The 17,770-nt window shown below is 34.9% G+C and overlaps 1 protein-coding gene and 1 pseudogene across 6 annotated transcripts in view; one reads left to right on the top strand and one right to left on the bottom strand.

The window, feature by feature from the left end:
• Window positions 1-17,770, top strand: part of HYCC2 (hyccin PI4KA lipid kinase complex subunit 2) — a 69,526-nt gene that overhangs the window by 23,165 nt on the left and 28,591 nt on the right. For 4 of the 6 annotated variants that reach the window (XM_012142240.3, XM_012142221.3, XM_060410199.1 and 1 more), the window contains 4 exons: window positions 4,735-4,811; window positions 5,699-5,800; window positions 13,587-13,766; window positions 16,931-17,011. In XM_012142240.3, coding sequence (XP_011997630.2) covers window positions 4,761-4,811; window positions 5,699-5,800; window positions 13,587-13,766; window positions 16,931-17,011 — 414 coding nt within the window. In that variant the 5' untranslated portion in view covers window positions 4,735-4,760. Of the gene's footprint in view, window positions 1-4,734; window positions 4,812-5,696; window positions 5,801-6,533; window positions 6,590-13,586; window positions 13,767-16,930; window positions 17,012-17,770 lie in introns of those variants that run through there. The other 2 variants (XM_060410201.1, XM_027965076.2) reach the window with 1 other exon arrangement.
• Window positions 16,492-16,591, bottom strand: LOC114113349 (U6 spliceosomal RNA; annotated as a pseudogene).

Genomic DNA, 17,770 nt, shown 5'->3' with positions numbered 1-17,770 from the left:
ATTATAACTCAATTTAAAAAAAAAATAAACATAGCTAGAGTTAGTGACCTAAAGCTTAATCTGGCTCCGGAGTCTGTGCTCAGTATGTGTCCTGGGAATCCTTTAAGTGGATCTGTGGAGTTAAAACTATTTTTCATATTAATACTAAGATAGTATTTGACTTCTTGTTCACTGTCATTCTCTGGTGAATATACCTTGAAGATTTCTAGCAATAGATTGGGTGCAGAGGCAAGTATAAGATTTGCAGAAATTGTAAAACAGCACTATTCTTGTCACTGTAGTTTTTGTTTTGGAAAAATAAAGTTTCTTTTAAAAATGTTATTTGTTAACATGTAATGGGCTTATATAATAATTTAATGGGTTTGTGTAATAAACTTGAATTTAGTGAATTAATAAACTTGTAAAATGTAGGGGTGAAACTGTCAACTGAGACAAAAAATTGAGTCTAAACCACTACATTCTATTTCCTGTCATTAAATCAGGTAAAGTTCAGAAAGTAGCTAATACAGTATTTATACTTAAAAGGCTTGCTGATAACTTTCTTTTTTCTCACTGTCAAGACACTTTTTTTCACATTTTTGAAATCAAGATTTATATTGTCTAAATATGCTTTTCAGCAGCCAGGCAAGTAAATTTTGAAATATAAGTAATCATTCATATTTGATGTTTTGGGAATTTAGCTTTGTGTACTCACTTATTCAGTTATCATTTCAGTTGATTTAAGTAAAACCACATAGGGTTGAATTGTTAACTGAATTTTTGCCCCTAATTTTAACTTAAAATGTCTACAGAATATCACAGTATAATACAGTTTTGCAGTAATAATTTTCTCAGCAGAAGATTGCCTGACACATGGCAGTTAATTCAAAGATGGCAATATTGCCAGATCTCTGTCTCTAATTTCACACCTGAGCAAGGTTAGTATGAATGACTCATACATCTAGGAGAATATCTGGCTGTCAGAAGTTTCTGGATGATTTTGAAAGAGGCTCTTAGCTTCCATCTATATTTAATTTGGAAAAAAATAAAATTATTAAGCTTAAACAGAAAATACAGAAGATATTTCAGGATTTGTTATGACCAAAAATAAGTGTCATTGCAAAGCTGCTACATAAATTGAGATCATGAGCACAGATAATTAAATCAGATGTTTGAGTGCCTGCTGTGTGCACACTTCCTGTCCTTGTGAAGTACAGATTCTAGTGGGAAAGCCAATAATAAGTAAATAATTGGAACATTGTATGTCAACTATGCCTCATTAAAAAAAAAGATTATTTACAGATTTTGCTAAAATGATATGAAGGAAAGGACAGAGTGTTAAGGGTTGAAGGGAAGAGCATGTAGAGGCAGCCAATATAAATAGAGTAGACACAGGGACTTCTATGAAGAGGTTAACACTGAACAGCCATATACCAAGAACTAGGAGAGGGTGGCAAGTGTAAAGAGACTAAAGGTGTCCAGAAATGTAAGGGATAATTTTTAAAAGCCTTGTGGGATTATGTGGATAAGCTTGTGCTCTTATCTTTTAGTTAAGCCTTTTGTTTCATTTTGATAAAGGGTTATTTCTTATTTTCTACTTAAATTTGTTAATAAACTATTGTCTTAAAATTAGTATCATAAAATCAGGGAAGTATGGTGTTTTGGTTATAATTATTATTAACACCACTGTATTCTTCTGTCTAAAGTTAATTAACTTGCAGTCACATTAAAAAAAAACAGTATTGATAGAAACCAAAGTGATTTGACAGGGCAAATTTGTTTTTATGGGAGATATCATATAGAAATTTAACATGATAAATTTAACTTGGATGTAATACTTTGTTTTAAACTGAAGGTGGTCGTTAGGATTACTTGGGGAACTTTTTCAAACTGTGTATTCTGGGCCCTGTATCAGTTAGGGCTTCCAGTGCAGTATATATCAGATTAAAGTTTTGTGTTTCTTTCAAAAAATAATATTTGATTTTCTTTTTAATTTTAAAAGCTGTTGATGTTTTTTGTAAAAAATTTGAAAATTTTTTGATTAATTGTAGTTGCTTTTTGTTGTCTTTTTCTATAGTCATTGTAGTCAAAGTATAGATATTTCCTAAAACATAGAAATAAATCATAATTTAATTTTCAGTATTTTAAATATTTATCTAGAAACTTGTTCATTTTAATTTTTTTAAGCATTTGTGTGTATGTAGCAGTAGCTAGTTTGAAATGATGAAAAAGAATCACAGTTGCAGCAAGAAACTATGAACTGTTGACCCTTGAACAACACTGGTTTGAACTCAGCAAATCCACTTGTACTCAGATTTTTTCAGTAAATAGATGCAGTGCTACACAGTACATGGTTGGTTGAATCTGCTGATAGGGAGGGCCAGCTGTGGGAATTGAGTAGCCTTGGATTTTGGTATCCACAGTGGATCTGGAACCAACCAACAGAGAAGATTTTACTTAAGAATCAACTTAATTTGAATGTGTTGATCTGTATGAAGAAAACACAATTTATACAGGCATGAAAAGGAAGATTTTTAATAAAGAGCAGTGCTATGCTTCTGTATTGGATGACTCAGTGATGTGAGGGTGCCATTTGAAATTGTAAATTTAATTCCTATGAGGATGGAGTATAGAAAAGAAACTTATCAGTAGAAGTCTAATATTTAACTGGAAGAATAAAGCAGGCAGTAATAATGAAATACATTTTTAGCAAAGAATTAATATGGGACTTGTATTATTATAAAGTGTTAGTCATTCAGTCATGTCCAACTCTTTGTGACCCCATAGACTGTATAAAGTGCATTATACAGCCACAGTAATTAAAATATAGTTCTGGTATAAAATTGGGAATAATAGCTCATAAATAGTTACAAATATATGTGGGACTTTTTGTTGTTGTTCAGTCTCTGAGTCATGTCCAACTCTTTGTGACCCCAGGGACTGTAGCACGCCAGGCTTCCCTGTCCTTCACTGTCTCCCGTCGTCTGCTCAATGTTCATTAACTTGGTGATACCATAAGGGTATGGGAAATTTCCTAAGATACCATTATTAAAGATACCATTATTAAATATAAAATAATTGATCATTCCTTGATTTAATATCATCCAGTATTAAGTAATAAGTCGTACAGTAAGTCATGTTTAACCTTTTCCAGTTATGTTAAGCTCTTTTTTAATGTTTGAATCAGAATCCAAATAAGATTTATATTTTGGTTATTGATTGTTTTTAACATCCCTTTTAGTCCACTCATTTTCCTCTTGCAGTTTATTTGAATAAATCCATCAGCCTATCTTAAAAGCATTTGCTACTTGAGAATAAGGAGCATTTCCTACTCCTTTTTGTACTCCTTGTGCATTATATATGGATATTTAGGGAATGTTGGGGGGATTAGAAAATCTAGTTTCTTTTTTTTAGATAGAAATTTATTATGAAATGTGACACATTCAAGAAATATTGTCTTTTTCATTTCAATTGCTTTGGAGACATTTCCCTCCCTGCTCAAGGAATTTCTTTTTTCTTTCGATTACCCTTTTGAGTCATAAATTAAAAACCCAAAATCTTTTGTTGTCTGCCTCACTTAAAAAATAATACATATGTATTTTTACTTTTTTGTAACTCAGAGTTACACAGTTAGAATATCCTCAGTTAATCCTTCCCTTAGAGGTAAACACTAAATAATTTATATATTTTTCCTCCCAGCTTTTTACATTTATATAATTTTTGATAGAATTATAACTTATATACTATTATACAACTTGCTTTTTCTACCTGGACATTTTTCCATTTTAGAAAATATAAATCTGCCTTCTTCAATGGCCTTATTTTGTATAGTGTATATATATGTATATGTTTATCATCATTTTGCTGTACATATATGACCCTTGATTTCTAACTTTTTTACTTTTGTAAAAATCTGTCCCATTGTGTATCCTATTATGTATAACTTATTCCAGTTGTATATTTAGTAAAAGCAGGGCTTCCCTTGTAGCTCAGTCAGTAAAGAATTTGCTTGTAATGCAGGAGACCTGGGTTCGATTCCTGGGTTGAAACATCCCCTGGAGAAGGAAATGGCAACCCACTCCAGTATTCTTGCCTGGAAAATCCCGTGGACACAGGAGCCTGGCAGGTTACAGTCTGTGGGGTCGCAAGAGTCTGACACGACTGAGCGACTAAGCACACACACTAGGCATGGACTGTACCTTTGTCTTGGGTAATGTGCAGTTTGATTTTACTTTGTAAACTAGCTTTTGTTACTTTTTACTTTGGAATATAGTTGTTGGGGAAAATATAAAAGCGTTAGGAAATTAGGTTTCAAATGTATCATTAAAGATAGAACTTCTTTATAAACAGTTTTGTTTTAATTGAACACTAGTCTGAAACTGGGGCTTGCCCAGTGGCTCAGCAGTAAAGAATCTGCCTGCGATGCAGGAATTGCAGGAGACACAGGTTCGATCCCTGGGTCAAGTGGGTCCCCTGCAGCGAGTGGGGCAAGGCAACCCACTCGAGTATTCTTGCCTGGAGAATTCCATGGACAGAGGAGTCTGGCAGGCTTCAGTCCATGGGTCTCAAAGAGTCAGACATGACTGAAGCTACTTCCAGGAAGGCAGTCTAAAAGTAAGCCTCCTTACCTAAAATATGCACTAGATGAGTTTCTCCTTAAATGAAAGGCACACATCATTCACTTTGATAGTTTCTGTAAGTAACACTGTCCTCAAATTCAGTGCTTTTTTTTCTTTCTTTCTTTTTTTCTTCCAGAAAAGAGGAATAGAAGGTAGAAGAAGATGCTGGGATCTGAACGTGGTGTTGTGGAAGAATGGTTATCAGAATTCAAGGTAAATTGCATTGAGGATGAGAATGTGTCATATGATTCTGTATGTTGTAATTCAGTGTATATATTCGTGTATATGTTCATGGAGAAACTGAAACAAAAATTATAAAGTGGGAATGGCAAAATATAAAATAACTTGTTTCTGTAATTGCACCTCTTTAAAAAGACACTAATGTGAATAATTGCAAAAGACCCTGATGCTGGGAAAGATTGAGGGCAAGAGGAGAAAAGAGCAACAGAGATGGTTGGATGACTTTACCGACTCAGTGGACATGAGTTTGAACAAATCTGGGAGATAGTGAAGGACAGGGAAGCCTTCTGTGCTGCAGTACATGGGGTCACAAAGAGTCAGACATGACTTAGTGACTCAACAACAACAACAAATGTGAATTATGGCCAGAAGATAATATGTAAAAATGAATCTAGTTGTTAGGATTGATAAGGTGATATATTCAATAAAAGAAGGGAAGCCTCCAAGCTTTAATAAGACATGGAAATCAAATTTGTGCCTTATGTTTTTATTTCCTGTGATTAAAAATCACTCATTAATTTTACAAAAAACTGTATAATTTATTAACACTATAGATATAAGTGTTTGTGAAAATAAAATACAGGAATTGAAATATATCCCATGCTGTTTTTTTTTAAGACTAAAGTGACTCATTTCAGCAAAGCTTGTGTAATACGTAAGATTTCTAATCATTTCTCCTGGTTGACTATTTAGAAGAATTGTATAACATCCTAATTTATTTGTTTTATTAGCTCATGATTATTTCATGTTATTTACTTTTCTTAGTTGACTCTTATTTTTGAGAAGGACTCATATAAATTTAAGTTTTTGACTTCTCAAATATTAAGTTCACTTTAAGTTTCCTTTGATGTTTCTTTTAGGCATTACCTGACACTCAGATCACCAATTATGCGGCAACTTTACACCGGAAAAAAACACTGGTACCAGCCCTGTATAAAGTTATTCAAGACTCAAATAATGAGGTAGGACAGTTTATAAGAAAAATGATTTTATTGTACTATATAAGAAATACGTGTACTAAAACACATATATGTAAGTTTTGTAGTTTTCCTTTTTTTTGTTTAATCCTTCCAATGAGACTGGAAAACTTTCTTTCTGCTTTTTTTCATTCTGATAGTTGCTTTGGCTTTCCCCATGACCTCCCTCTCCATATTTTTTAATGTTTTGACTAAATTTGTTACGGTTGAGGACAGTACATTTCGATTCTTGGTTTGAGTGACCACCATCTTAGGAGAGTATTTATTTAATTTAAAACTTTACTCTGTTTCCTGTTTTGGAATGTTTCCTTTCCTGGAATCTAAATTTTAGCCATACATGGTTTGAGATTTATTGAAGTATGGTTTGCAGTCCTTCTATTGACAGTATAGAACTCTGTGTAATCACTCTAATCAGAGAATTCAGTCAAACTGGTAGTGTGAAATGATGCTGCTAGTAAATTTAGCTTGAAAATGACCAGAGAAAGCCTAAATAATCACAGTCAATAAACTTAGAGTAAGAGTTTGCTGTTGTTTAGCCTTGTGCTAGAAGGGGAAAAAAGTGCAGCTATTGACTCTATATGTTAACCTATGCAAAATACACACATTATCTTTCCATTAACATAATAGTATGACATACAGTTTTATCACCACTGGATTCATGTATGCTTTAAAATGAAATGAAAGGAACACACAGGAAAGTAGCTTCTTATCTTCCCAGATACAGCCTCCAAGAGTGCCTCTGCTGTGTACTGGAGTGAGTTTGAAGAAGTTCAGGTAATCATCTCCTAACCAGCAGCTTAACTTAAAGTGCATCTTCATTTTTGTCCTATCACTAAAAGCTTGCTTATTGACCTCTTTCTTTCCTATCTCCTAAACTTGGATTGGCTCTCAGTTGGGCTTGCATCTGTTGCTATTTGTAGCAGCAACCTCAGGACTCATTTGCTTCTTTTTCTCTTGCTGTGTATTTTTGAATGTTTTGTAACTTTAGGGATGATAATGAACACATATGCATATCTTGGTCAGGAGTTTTCAGAATTCTGTGTGAATATTGAATGTATGTATTCCCTTGTTTTGTCTTAACATTAAGCTTTGCTTATTAAAATATATTTGTTTCATGCTTTCTTTTTAAATTGTAAGTTATTCATGGGCAGGGGTTATATATTTTTATATCTGTTTATATATATATATATGTTAATTCCCTATAATGTAGTATTTTATCACTAGTAAATATTGATTAGAAGAATAGTGAAATACATGGAGAGAATTCCTTGGCCGAGTTCTAACCACTGGACTGCCAGGAAATTCCTATAGAAGTTTAATATTCCATATCATGGCTAACCTGTACTATAACTCGTTTAATCCCTAGACCAACGTGTTACTTTTTCTGCTTTCCCTCCTTCCAGATCCCTTACTTACTGCAGCAGTTCTGCTTCTTCGACTTCCAGAAAACCATTGACCCTACTGCTTCTTTATGATTTAATTATTCTTCTGCCTCCCTGCAAATGTCTCATGTCCCTCTTTTCTTAGCTACATTTTCATGGTCCATCATTACAATCATTCCCTTGCACACATTCTCAGCTCCTTTGCTTCTGATTCCCTTAATTCATATTCTTTGGGCAAAATCTCAACACTAGATAAAATCCACCCATCCATCTACTTCATGCCTATAACTGAGCAACTCAACGTACCTGGAGAAAACAGTTTTTGTTGACTTTCTCCACTTAAATGCAGGCCTGAAAATTAAAAATGAGCATATAATATTTCATTTTACACTTACCCACTGTTCATTTTATTCCTTCCTTTTCCTCACACTTAACCATCCTTCCTCATTTTCAGTTTGCTTTCTGTGTCCTTATAAAAGAAGGAAATAGTTGGAAACTATTTTCCTACTCAAATCTGCCGCTCTGCCAGCATCTCTAGTCAAACTCTCCTGCTATTTCTGCTGTTCAGTGGATGAAGTGTCTCAGATTGTATCAAAAACTATCTCTTCCACTTAGGCCTGGATCTCATCTTCTCTAACCACCTCAAAGATTGCTCCTGCAATTGTCTGCTCTTTTTCTTCTGTTGTTGATTTTTTTTTCCTTTCTTGATGAAAAGAATATGATAAACAACAATATTCTATTTTTTAAAAACCTTTGATTTGCCTCCTATTTTATTACCTACACCATTTTTCTGTTCTCCTTCCCAGTGAACCTTATAATATTGCTATTCAGCCTCTGCCTACTTGTGCTCATTTCCTCTCCTCATATTTTTTCGTTACCCACTCATATTTGGATTCAGTCTCCATTATTCCACCCAAACTGCTCTCAATGCATTCATCATATGGCATGCCTGTTAGTAATTATCATGTCAAAATTATTTGCTAAGTTTGAGGGAAGTGTAAGTTATTCTTAACATCTTTTGCTGTAGGTTATAGCACCATTTAAGGATAAGTGTTAGTTGCTCAGTAGTGTCTGACTCTTTGCAACCCCATGGACTGTAGCCCACCAGGCTCCTCTGTCCACGGAATTCTCCAGGAAAGAATACTGGGGTGGGTTGTCATCCCCTTCTCCAGGGTATCTTCCTAACCCATGGATTGAACCTGCATCTCCTGTATTGGCAAGAGGATTCTTTACCATCTGAGCCACCAGGGAAGCCCCATCTACCTATATTTCTGTCTATTTATTTACTTATTTATATACTGTGCCACATGGCATGTGGGATCTTAGTTCCCCAACCACGGATTAAACCCAGGCCCTTGGCAGTGAAAGCACAGAGTCCTAACCACGGGGACTGCCAGGGAAGCACCTTTCCCTTTTTCAAACTCTGTGAGGAGGTCATTTCTGATACTAAGAAACTGAGAACATGATGGCATGGTACATATGCTTGGAATGAAAGACTTTAACAGTACATTGGCAAGTTTTTAATAGTCTTATTTTGCAGTGGTATGTGATGAAAATTTACTGGATTGCCAGTCACTTCCCCACCCTCCTTTTAAACAACAAAAGTACTAATTTGGTTAATCTATATTTCTTTGCAGTGCTTATTAAAATACAGTGTCTACATGCTAATGTACTTGCTACTGAGGATAGGAAATAAGGTCTTTATAACATAGACAAATCATAGTAGTACCACAGCCAATGACATTTAGAGAAGGCAATTTTAGAGTCTTACTAAAGAGGAAAGTAGGTTTAAAACATGGACATATAGTTTTAATACATAAATTTATGAAGACAACAATGTTTAATTCCCCTAAAGAGCTGAATTAGTTACCAGCAGTTGGCCATTTTCTAAAGTTCATTACTTCATTATTGGTACTACATAGACTATACTGCTTGAAATTAAGCAATCCTCACCTCTTCCTCCACCTCCTTTCTGGTATAAGAAGGGCTGTATAGTGAAAACATCATCTGTGTCAAAATATCTGAATTCTGGTATCTTTCTCCACCACTAATTTCTGTGACCTTGGACAAATTGTCTGACTGGTCTAGACTTCAGTGTAAGGGGAGAGTTGGCATGTTTTTTAAGATTTTAAATCCTATGATAGTGATTTCATATAAAGCATTGGTGGTTAGTAGACTAGAAAGTGTAAATTTTTTCTGGCTTTAGAGTTCTTAAGAGTTAAGCTTAAGTCATCTAAATAATATTAACTGTACAATCAACATAGGATTTGTTGACTTGAATTTACTATTGTGAAAGTAATGACTTTATTCTGAAGTGTTAGATTATTAGAAACATATATCTACATTCAAGCAGTTACAAGGGTGTATATGTATTATCATTTAGAATAGAAGTGTATAAATTATTGAATTATTCCTTTTTTAAAGCTACTGTTACATTATTATATGTAAAATAGATAACTAATATGGACTTACTGTATAACACAGGGAACCCTACTCAATAATTCTGTAATGACCAATATGAGAAAAGAATCTAAAAAAGAGTGGATATTTTGTTAAAATGTCTAATTTGAAAAAAAGAGTGGATATTTTGTTAAAATGTCTAATTTGAAAAAAAGAGTGGATATTTTGTTAAAATGTCTAATTTGAAGAATGTCTCTCATGACAACCATTAACAGTGAATACTCCTCCTTTAGTATGTTAAATGATACCTTTGACCTAGTCCAGTAATTTTTTTCCCCTATTACACCTAAGCTCATCCTTTAGTCAGTCACTCAGTCATGTCAGTCAGTCATGTCTGATTCTTTGTGACCCCATGGACTATAGCCCACCTGGTGGAGTCGGTAGCCACTCCCTTCTCCAGAGGATCTTCCCAACCCAGGGATTGGGTCTCCCACACTGCAGGCAGATTCTTTACCTTATGAGCCACCAAGGAAGCCAAAGCTCATCCCTTAGGTCTGTCAAACTTTAACAAATTTATTTAAATACAATTCTGTGAGCACTACTGAGGGCCAAGATCATATGTTTCATCCTTCTTAAACCACGAAGCTACTTCCTGAATCCTACAGTTTGAATGATGTAGGCCCTCTCTAAATTTTAGATGGTTAATAAATACAAGAAAAGGATTCAGCAAAATAAAAAGAGTGTATGTATATGTGTAACTGATTCACTGTGCTGTATACCTGAAACTAACACACCTTGTAAATCAGATATACTCCAATAAAATTTTTTTAAAAAACAAAAAGCTGGTGTTAAATTTTAATTTAAGCATTATTCTATAGTTTCCTCTCAGTGTTTTATCTGCATTTTAAGATCATAGGCAGTTTTCTATAGTCTAGCAGTTTTGTGAAGCTATTCTAGCAACACCATTCTAAATTAACAGTACAAGTTTAGGAGGAAGGAAGAGGTTTATATAAACTGCTCGTTTTCTTCTTAAGATTATAAAGTTCCTTATATCATATTTTGTGATATTATACGAAAATTATCAGGTTAAACATTGGAAAGGCTATTTCTGTATACTTCCTCCTTTTCAAAGTCTTTCCAATAAATACAATTAGCAAGACTTAAGTCAGTCTTAAAATATAAAAGTAATCTATTTTACTTATATGTCTTTAAATGAAAAGGTCAGTTTTCATTCCAATCCCAAAGAAAGGCAATGCCAAAGAATGCTCAAACTACTGCACAATTATACTCATCTCACACGCTAGAAAAGTAATGCTCAAAATTCTCCAAGCTAGGCTTCAGTAATACATGAACCACGAACTTCCAGATGTTCAAGCTGGTTTTAGAAAAGGCAGAGGAACCAGAGATCAAATTGCTAACATCTGCTGGATCATGGAAAAAGCAAGAAAGTTCCAGAAAACATCTATTTCTGTTTTATTGACTATGCCAAAGCCTTTGACTGTGTGGATCACAAGAAACTGTGGAAAATTCTTCAAGAGATGGGAATACAGACCACCTGACCTGCCTCTTGAGAAACCTATATGCAGGTCAGGAAGCAACAGTTAGAACTGGACATGGAACAACAGACTGGTTCCAAATAGGAAAAGGAGTACATCAAGGCTGTATACTGTCACCTTGCTTATTTAACTTATATGCAGAGTACATCATGAGAAATGCTGGGCTGGAGGAAGCACAAGCTGGAATCAAGATTGCCAGGAGAAATATCAATCACCTCAGATATGCAGATGACACCACCCTTATGGTAGAAAGTGAAGAAGAACTAAAGAGCCTCGTGATGAAAGTGAAAGAAAGAGGGGAGTGAAAAAGTTGGCTTAAAGCTCAACATTTAGAAAACTAAGATCATGGCATCAGGTCCCATCACTTCATGGTGAATAGATGGAGAAACAGTGGAAACAGACTTTATTTGGGGGGCTCCAAAATCACTGGAGATAATGACTGCAGCTATGAAATTAAAAGATGCTTACTCCTTAGAAGGAAAGTTATGACCAACCTAGTCAGCATATTAAAAAGCAGAGACATTACTTTGCCAACAAAGGTCCGTCTAGTCAAGGCTATGGTTTTTCCAGTAGTCATGTATGGATGTGAGAGTTGGACTATAAAGGAAGCTGAGTGCAGAAGAATTGATGCTTTTGAACTGTGGTGTTGGAGAAGACTCTTGAGAGTCCCTTGGACTACAAGGAGATCCAACCAGCCCATCCTAAAGGAGATCAGTCCTGGGTGTTCATTGGAAGGACTGATGTTGAAGCTGAAACTCCAGTACTTTGGCCACCTGATTCGAAGACCTGACTCATTTGAAAAGACCCTGATGCTGGGAAAGATTGAGGGCAGGAGGAAAAGGGGATGAGAGAGGATGAGGTAGTTGGATGGCATCACTGACTCAATGGACATGAGTTTGAGTAGGCTTTGGGAGTTGGTGTTGGACAGGGAGGCCTGGCGTGCTGCAGATCATGGGATCACAAAGAGTCGGACACGGCTGAGCGACTGAACTGAACTGATTTAAAATATTCGCTAGCATTTAGATGTCCAAATATTATGTATTGCAAAGTGCCTTTATCTACTAAGTGGTATATAATTTGTTAAAATCACATGCATTGGAGAAGGAAATTCTTGCCTGGAGAATCCCAGGGACAGGGAGCCTGATGGGCTGCTGTCTATGGGGTCGCACAGAGTCAGACACGACTGAAACGACTTAGCAGCAGCAACAGCAATCTAAAGTTGAGATTCAGTATTTCAGGGAGAAATATCAGTAACCTCAGATACGCAGATGACACCACCCTTATGGCAGAAAGCAAAGGAGAACTAAAGAGCCTCTTGATGAAAGTGAAAGAGGAGAGTGAAAAAGCTGGTTTAAAATTCATCATTCAGAAACTAAGATCATGGCATCTGGTCCCATCACTTCTTGGCAAATAGATGGGGGAACAGTGGAAACAATGACAGACTTTATTTTGGGGGGCTCCAAAATCACTGCAGATGGTGACTGCAGCCATGAAATTAAAAGATGCTTCCTCCTTGGAAGAAAAGCTATGACCAAGCTAGACAGCATATTAAAAAACAGAGACATTACTTTGCCAACAAAGGTCGATCTAGTCAAAGATAGTTTTTCCCATAGTCATGTATGTGTGTGAGAGTTGGACCATAAAGAAAGCTGGGTGCTGAAGAATTGATGCTTTTGAGCTATGGTGTTGAAAAGGACTCTTGAGAATCCTTTGGACAGCAAGGAGATCAAACCAGTAAATCTTAAAGGGAATCAGTCCTAAATATTCATTGAAAGGTCTGATACTGAAGCTGAAGTTCCAATACTTTGGCCACCTGATGTGAAGAACTGATTCATTTGAAAAGACCCTGATGCTGGGAAAGATTGAAGGCAGGAGGAGAAGGGGATGACAGAGGATGAGATGGTTGGATGGCATCACCAACTCGATGGACATGAATTTGAGCAAGCTCTGGGAGTTGGTGATGGATAGGGAAGCCTGCTATGCTGCAGTCCGTAGGGTCGCAAAAAGTCAGACATGACTGAGTGACTGAACTGAACTGAAAGTTGAAATTTAGTTTTTCCAACAATATCATTCTTTTCTTCCAATTGAAACTTCTAAAAATGGAAGATTGTAAGAGTTGGTAAGAACAGAAAAAGAAACTAACTGTAAACTAGTATATTAGTTAAAGGACTGATTATCTAAGAAGTTAAATTAAGTACCATGTGTTGAAAGAGATGTTGATATTATATGGGCATGAAGGACTTCCTATAGTTACAGAATTGGTCAGTTCAGTGTGTAGTCTCTGTATAAATAGAAGTTGAGGTTTTGGTTGCACTGATTTCGAATAAGCAAAAATTAATATTGAGAATTTATTTTTAAAATACAAGTATATGTGCCTTAAAAAAATACAGCCAAAAGAATGGAAATAGCTAATGCACTTTATTTTCTTTTTAGCTCCTGGAGCCTGTCTGCCACCAGCTGTTTGAGCTCTATCGTAGCTCTGAAGTTCGACTTAAGAGGTTCACACTGCAGTTCTTGCCAGAATTGATGTGGGTGTATTTACGGCTTACAGTTAGCCGAGACAGACAGAGTAATGGTTGCATTGAAGCACTTCTGTTAGGAATTTACAATTTGGTAAGTGGAAAATAATAGTTGGAAAATGTCAAATTTTTTTTTTAAGTCCTCTGAAATAATACTTACAGAATAGTTAGAGGAAAAGAAATTTAAATGTCTGTTGAATAACTTATTTGAATTAATTAAATTGAGTACATAGGTGTTCAGTGTATGCTAGTAATGCGTTTTATAAAGTAGGTGAAACTATTATAATTGATGAAATTATTAATGTATGGCTTATTTTTCTGATTTTTAAATTGACTAATAATTGTAATGCCTTGCATTAAAAATTTTTAATTTATTTTTAATAATCATTTGATAAAACATGTATCTGATACTGTATTGTTCCTGAAATTGTTTTCTTTTAAGGAATTCTTAAGTACCTTAAACATTCTGGGTTGTTTTTTTTCTCATGGTGTCCTGTTTAGAACATTGGTGTTGAAATTCCAGCCCTTCGAATTCTTGTATTCTGTGTATTCCCTGTAAACAAACACTCTGCATAATAAAACTATGTTTGTAGATGAGAGGTACCGTAACTAAAGTACCTCACAAAACATTTGAGTCTACAAAAAATACTCTGCTCCAGTGCCCATTTCTCTTAAGCATTATCTCTTTAAAAATCATTAAAGAACATTTCCATCACTGAAATGTGAAGGAAGAAGTCTGGCCTTTGAAGTCACTTGTATTTTGTTTAAAAATAGGCCCTGCCACTTAGTGGCTGTTTTAAATCTAAACAAGTTACTTAATACCTTGAGTTCAGTTGCCTCATCTGTAAAACAGAAATAAAACATTGATAGTAGTATTAAAAGCGATTTCATCTATCATCATGTCTCTAGTGCTTAGCACAGGTGCTTAGTAAATGTTTGTTGATGTTAGTTATCGTTTGTACTGTTTGGTATAATAAACTTCAGTGGTGGAACAAATAAAGCAAAAAATTTGGGGATCCCTGACAAGTTCTTGACAGTACTTGTTGGTGCTATGGTTTAATTATCTTTTGGTATCTTAAAAATAGTGTACTGTTTTAAACACTCAATTGTGTATCATAAATGTAACCTCGGGTTTCTGTCTTCTTTTAAATCCCTTAATATCTTTGTTCTCTCATCTCTGTGGTTCTCAATTTTTATTACCACCTTGGATTTCTTTCGTATATTCATTTCTCTTTTTTCTTCTTTTCTCACCCCAGCACTTCTCCCTTGCTTTTGCTTCAGTAGCTTAACACCTTCTCCACAGATATACATGGATAAAAATCAAAAGTATTTGACTTAATTTGAAATTTAGGGATAAAAATTAAAATTTTATCCCCTAACTTAAATCAGGCCCATTCATCTTAGCGGAGACTTTCTCTGAGACACTGGCTCAGATGTGGTAACTAGTTTGACTACAGAGTAGGTAAATGATTTTTCTAAGGATTTTTAAACCACTTTCCTGCCAAAATTAGAGGTATGGCCATTGTTCACATGCAACTGATACTCTCCTGTGACATGTTAAACTCAGAAACTGGTTCTCAAGGAAAGTTCTTTTGGGTTTGTGTTTTGGTAATGATAGTTGTTTTTTATTGTTGTTTCTTCCTTTTATGCTGTACAACCACTCATCTCTCTGACCACCTTCCTTCTAGGTCTACTAAGGGTAGTCTGTCTCTGGGTTTTATGCCAGTCATGTATTCTAATATGGTTTAAAAAAAAACAGATTAAAATAAGACAATAGACAAAAGGATTGATGCAGGAGGGGCATTTCACCCCTCTAATTGCTGTTGTCTGTAGGCAGGTTTTTACTGATACCTGTAGAAGACTGGAGGTGCCAGAGACTGTAGAAATGAATGCCATGACTTTTTCAGTGAAAGATAAAATGCTTTTTAAAAATCACAGGGATGTTTCTGTTGTTCAGTAAAAACTATTAAGTATGAACTTATGATTAATCACTTGGACTAGTACCATATAATTATGTTACTATGTAGCTTATTTCAGGTCATTAATTTATTATTGAATAATTGTAAGATTTTCTTTTAATAAGTGTAGATTTCTTGGCTAAGACCTTTAATTTCAATCTTTTATATGGGAATTCTATTTTTAGTTTTCTGAGGAACCTCTATACTATTTTCCACAGTGGCTTTACTAACTTACATTCCCACCAGCAGTGTAGGAGGATTCCATTCTCTCCATACCCTCTCCAGCACTTGTTATTTGTAGACTTTTTAATGATGGCCATTCTGACTGGTGTGAGGTAGTACCTCATTGTAGTTTTGATTTGCGTTTCTCTAAAATTAATGATGTTGAGGCTTCCCTGATAGCTCAGTTGGTAAAGTCCACCTGCAATGCAAGAGACCCTGGTTTGATTCCTGGGTTGTGAAGATCTGCTGGAGAAGGAATAGGCTACCCACTTCAGTATTCTTCAGCTTCCCTTGTGGCTCAGCTGATAAAGAATCTGCCTGCAATGCAGGAGACCTGGGTTCAGTCCCTGGGTTGGGAAGCTCTCCTGGAGAAGGGAAAGGCTACCCACTCCACTGTTCTGGCCTGAAGAATTCCATGGACTGTATAGTCCATGGAGTTACAAAGAGTCAGATACGACTGAGTGACTTGTACTTTCAGCATCTTTTCATGTGCCTACTGGCCCTCTGTATGTCTTCACTGGAGACATGTCTATTAAGGTCTTCCCTTTTTTCGATTGGATTGTTTGTGTTTTTGTTCTTGAGTTATATGAGCTGTTGTATATTTTATTTGTAACATTTGCAAATATTTTCTCCTATTCTAAAAATGTGGAACACTTCACAAATTTGCCTGTCATCCTAGTTAGGGCTATGCTAATCGTCTCTGTTATCTTTCCATTAATCTTTTAAACTCAGCTAGTTTCTACTAAGAGATATGATAACTTGTAATCTCCCTGGCTGTCCTACCAATTTATCATGAGGATTTATATATGTGCCTATTTTATGTCTTTGTTGTCATGGTATTTTTGATTAATTGTGTTATATCTCTCAATGTCTCCCAAAGGACGTCAACTACCAAAGTGTACAAATTTGCTAATTGGTTAAAGATACACAAGGGTAATAATATTTTTATTACCATTTCTAAAAGTCTTCCTCAATCGCCAATTATATATTTGTTAAATTAAGAAAGCAATTATTATTTCTTTTAATAGAGTTGTGTGACTATTTCATTATCTCTGAATTTTCTTTTTTTTAACCATAGGAAATTGCTGATAAAGATGGAAACAATAAAGTTCTGTCTTTTACCATCCCTTCCTTATCCAAGCCGTCAATATACCATGAGGTAAGTAAGATTGGAGAGGTAGAATCTTTAAAAGTTATCAATATATTGAGCAAAAGTCAGTTTCATACTAGAGATAAATTATTCCTAACACATCTTTAGCAGATTTGTTTCTTTAAATGTAGATGTTTGTTATTAGTGATATAAAGCTGAGCTGTTGTCAAGAGAGATAGAAATTACTTATTGGAAAATCTTCCTCTAGTTCTGGTTTATTTCTTTTTTGTTGTTCTACCAATATCATCGCTGGTCTTTTTTATTATATGAATTTTTAGAAATATTCCTTTAAATTTTTTAAGTCGTCCATATTAATTAGAAATGATCTATGTTAGATTGATTAATTTTTTATTATTTTTTAGGAAAATAACTACTTAGAAGAATATTAACACAGTAAGAATATTAACACAGTACATTTAAAGTACTCTGATTGATGCATTCTAGATATTCATTAACCTTATACTTCTGATTTTTCCAGTATTTATTTGGTTGAAGATTGTGAGAACAATGATAATTATGTAGATAGATGGCTCCTATTGACCTGAACTCCTGCCTGCTCTCTTTAAGGATATATGTTATGAATCAAGCTTCTCGTCTGTTGGGCCTTTAGTGCATAAAGTTGTGAGGAAAGCATTTAAATTAACTAATTCACCAGTAGTCTAAAAATTAGATTCAATTTTCTTAACAGCAAGCAGTATCCAGTTGCTTCATAGCTCAATGCAGCTATTTATTTTTTAATTAATTCCCCTGGGACTTTGTCTTTTGTTG

Source organism: Ovis aries, chromosome 2 (genome assembly GCF_016772045.2).
Source record: "Ovis aries strain OAR_USU_Benz2616 breed Rambouillet chromosome 2, ARS-UI_Ramb_v3.0, whole genome shotgun sequence".
In the NCBI taxonomy this organism is placed as follows: domain Eukaryota; kingdom Metazoa; phylum Chordata; class Mammalia; order Artiodactyla; family Bovidae; genus Ovis; species Ovis aries.
This window is presented reverse-complemented; position numbering and strand designations above follow the sequence as displayed.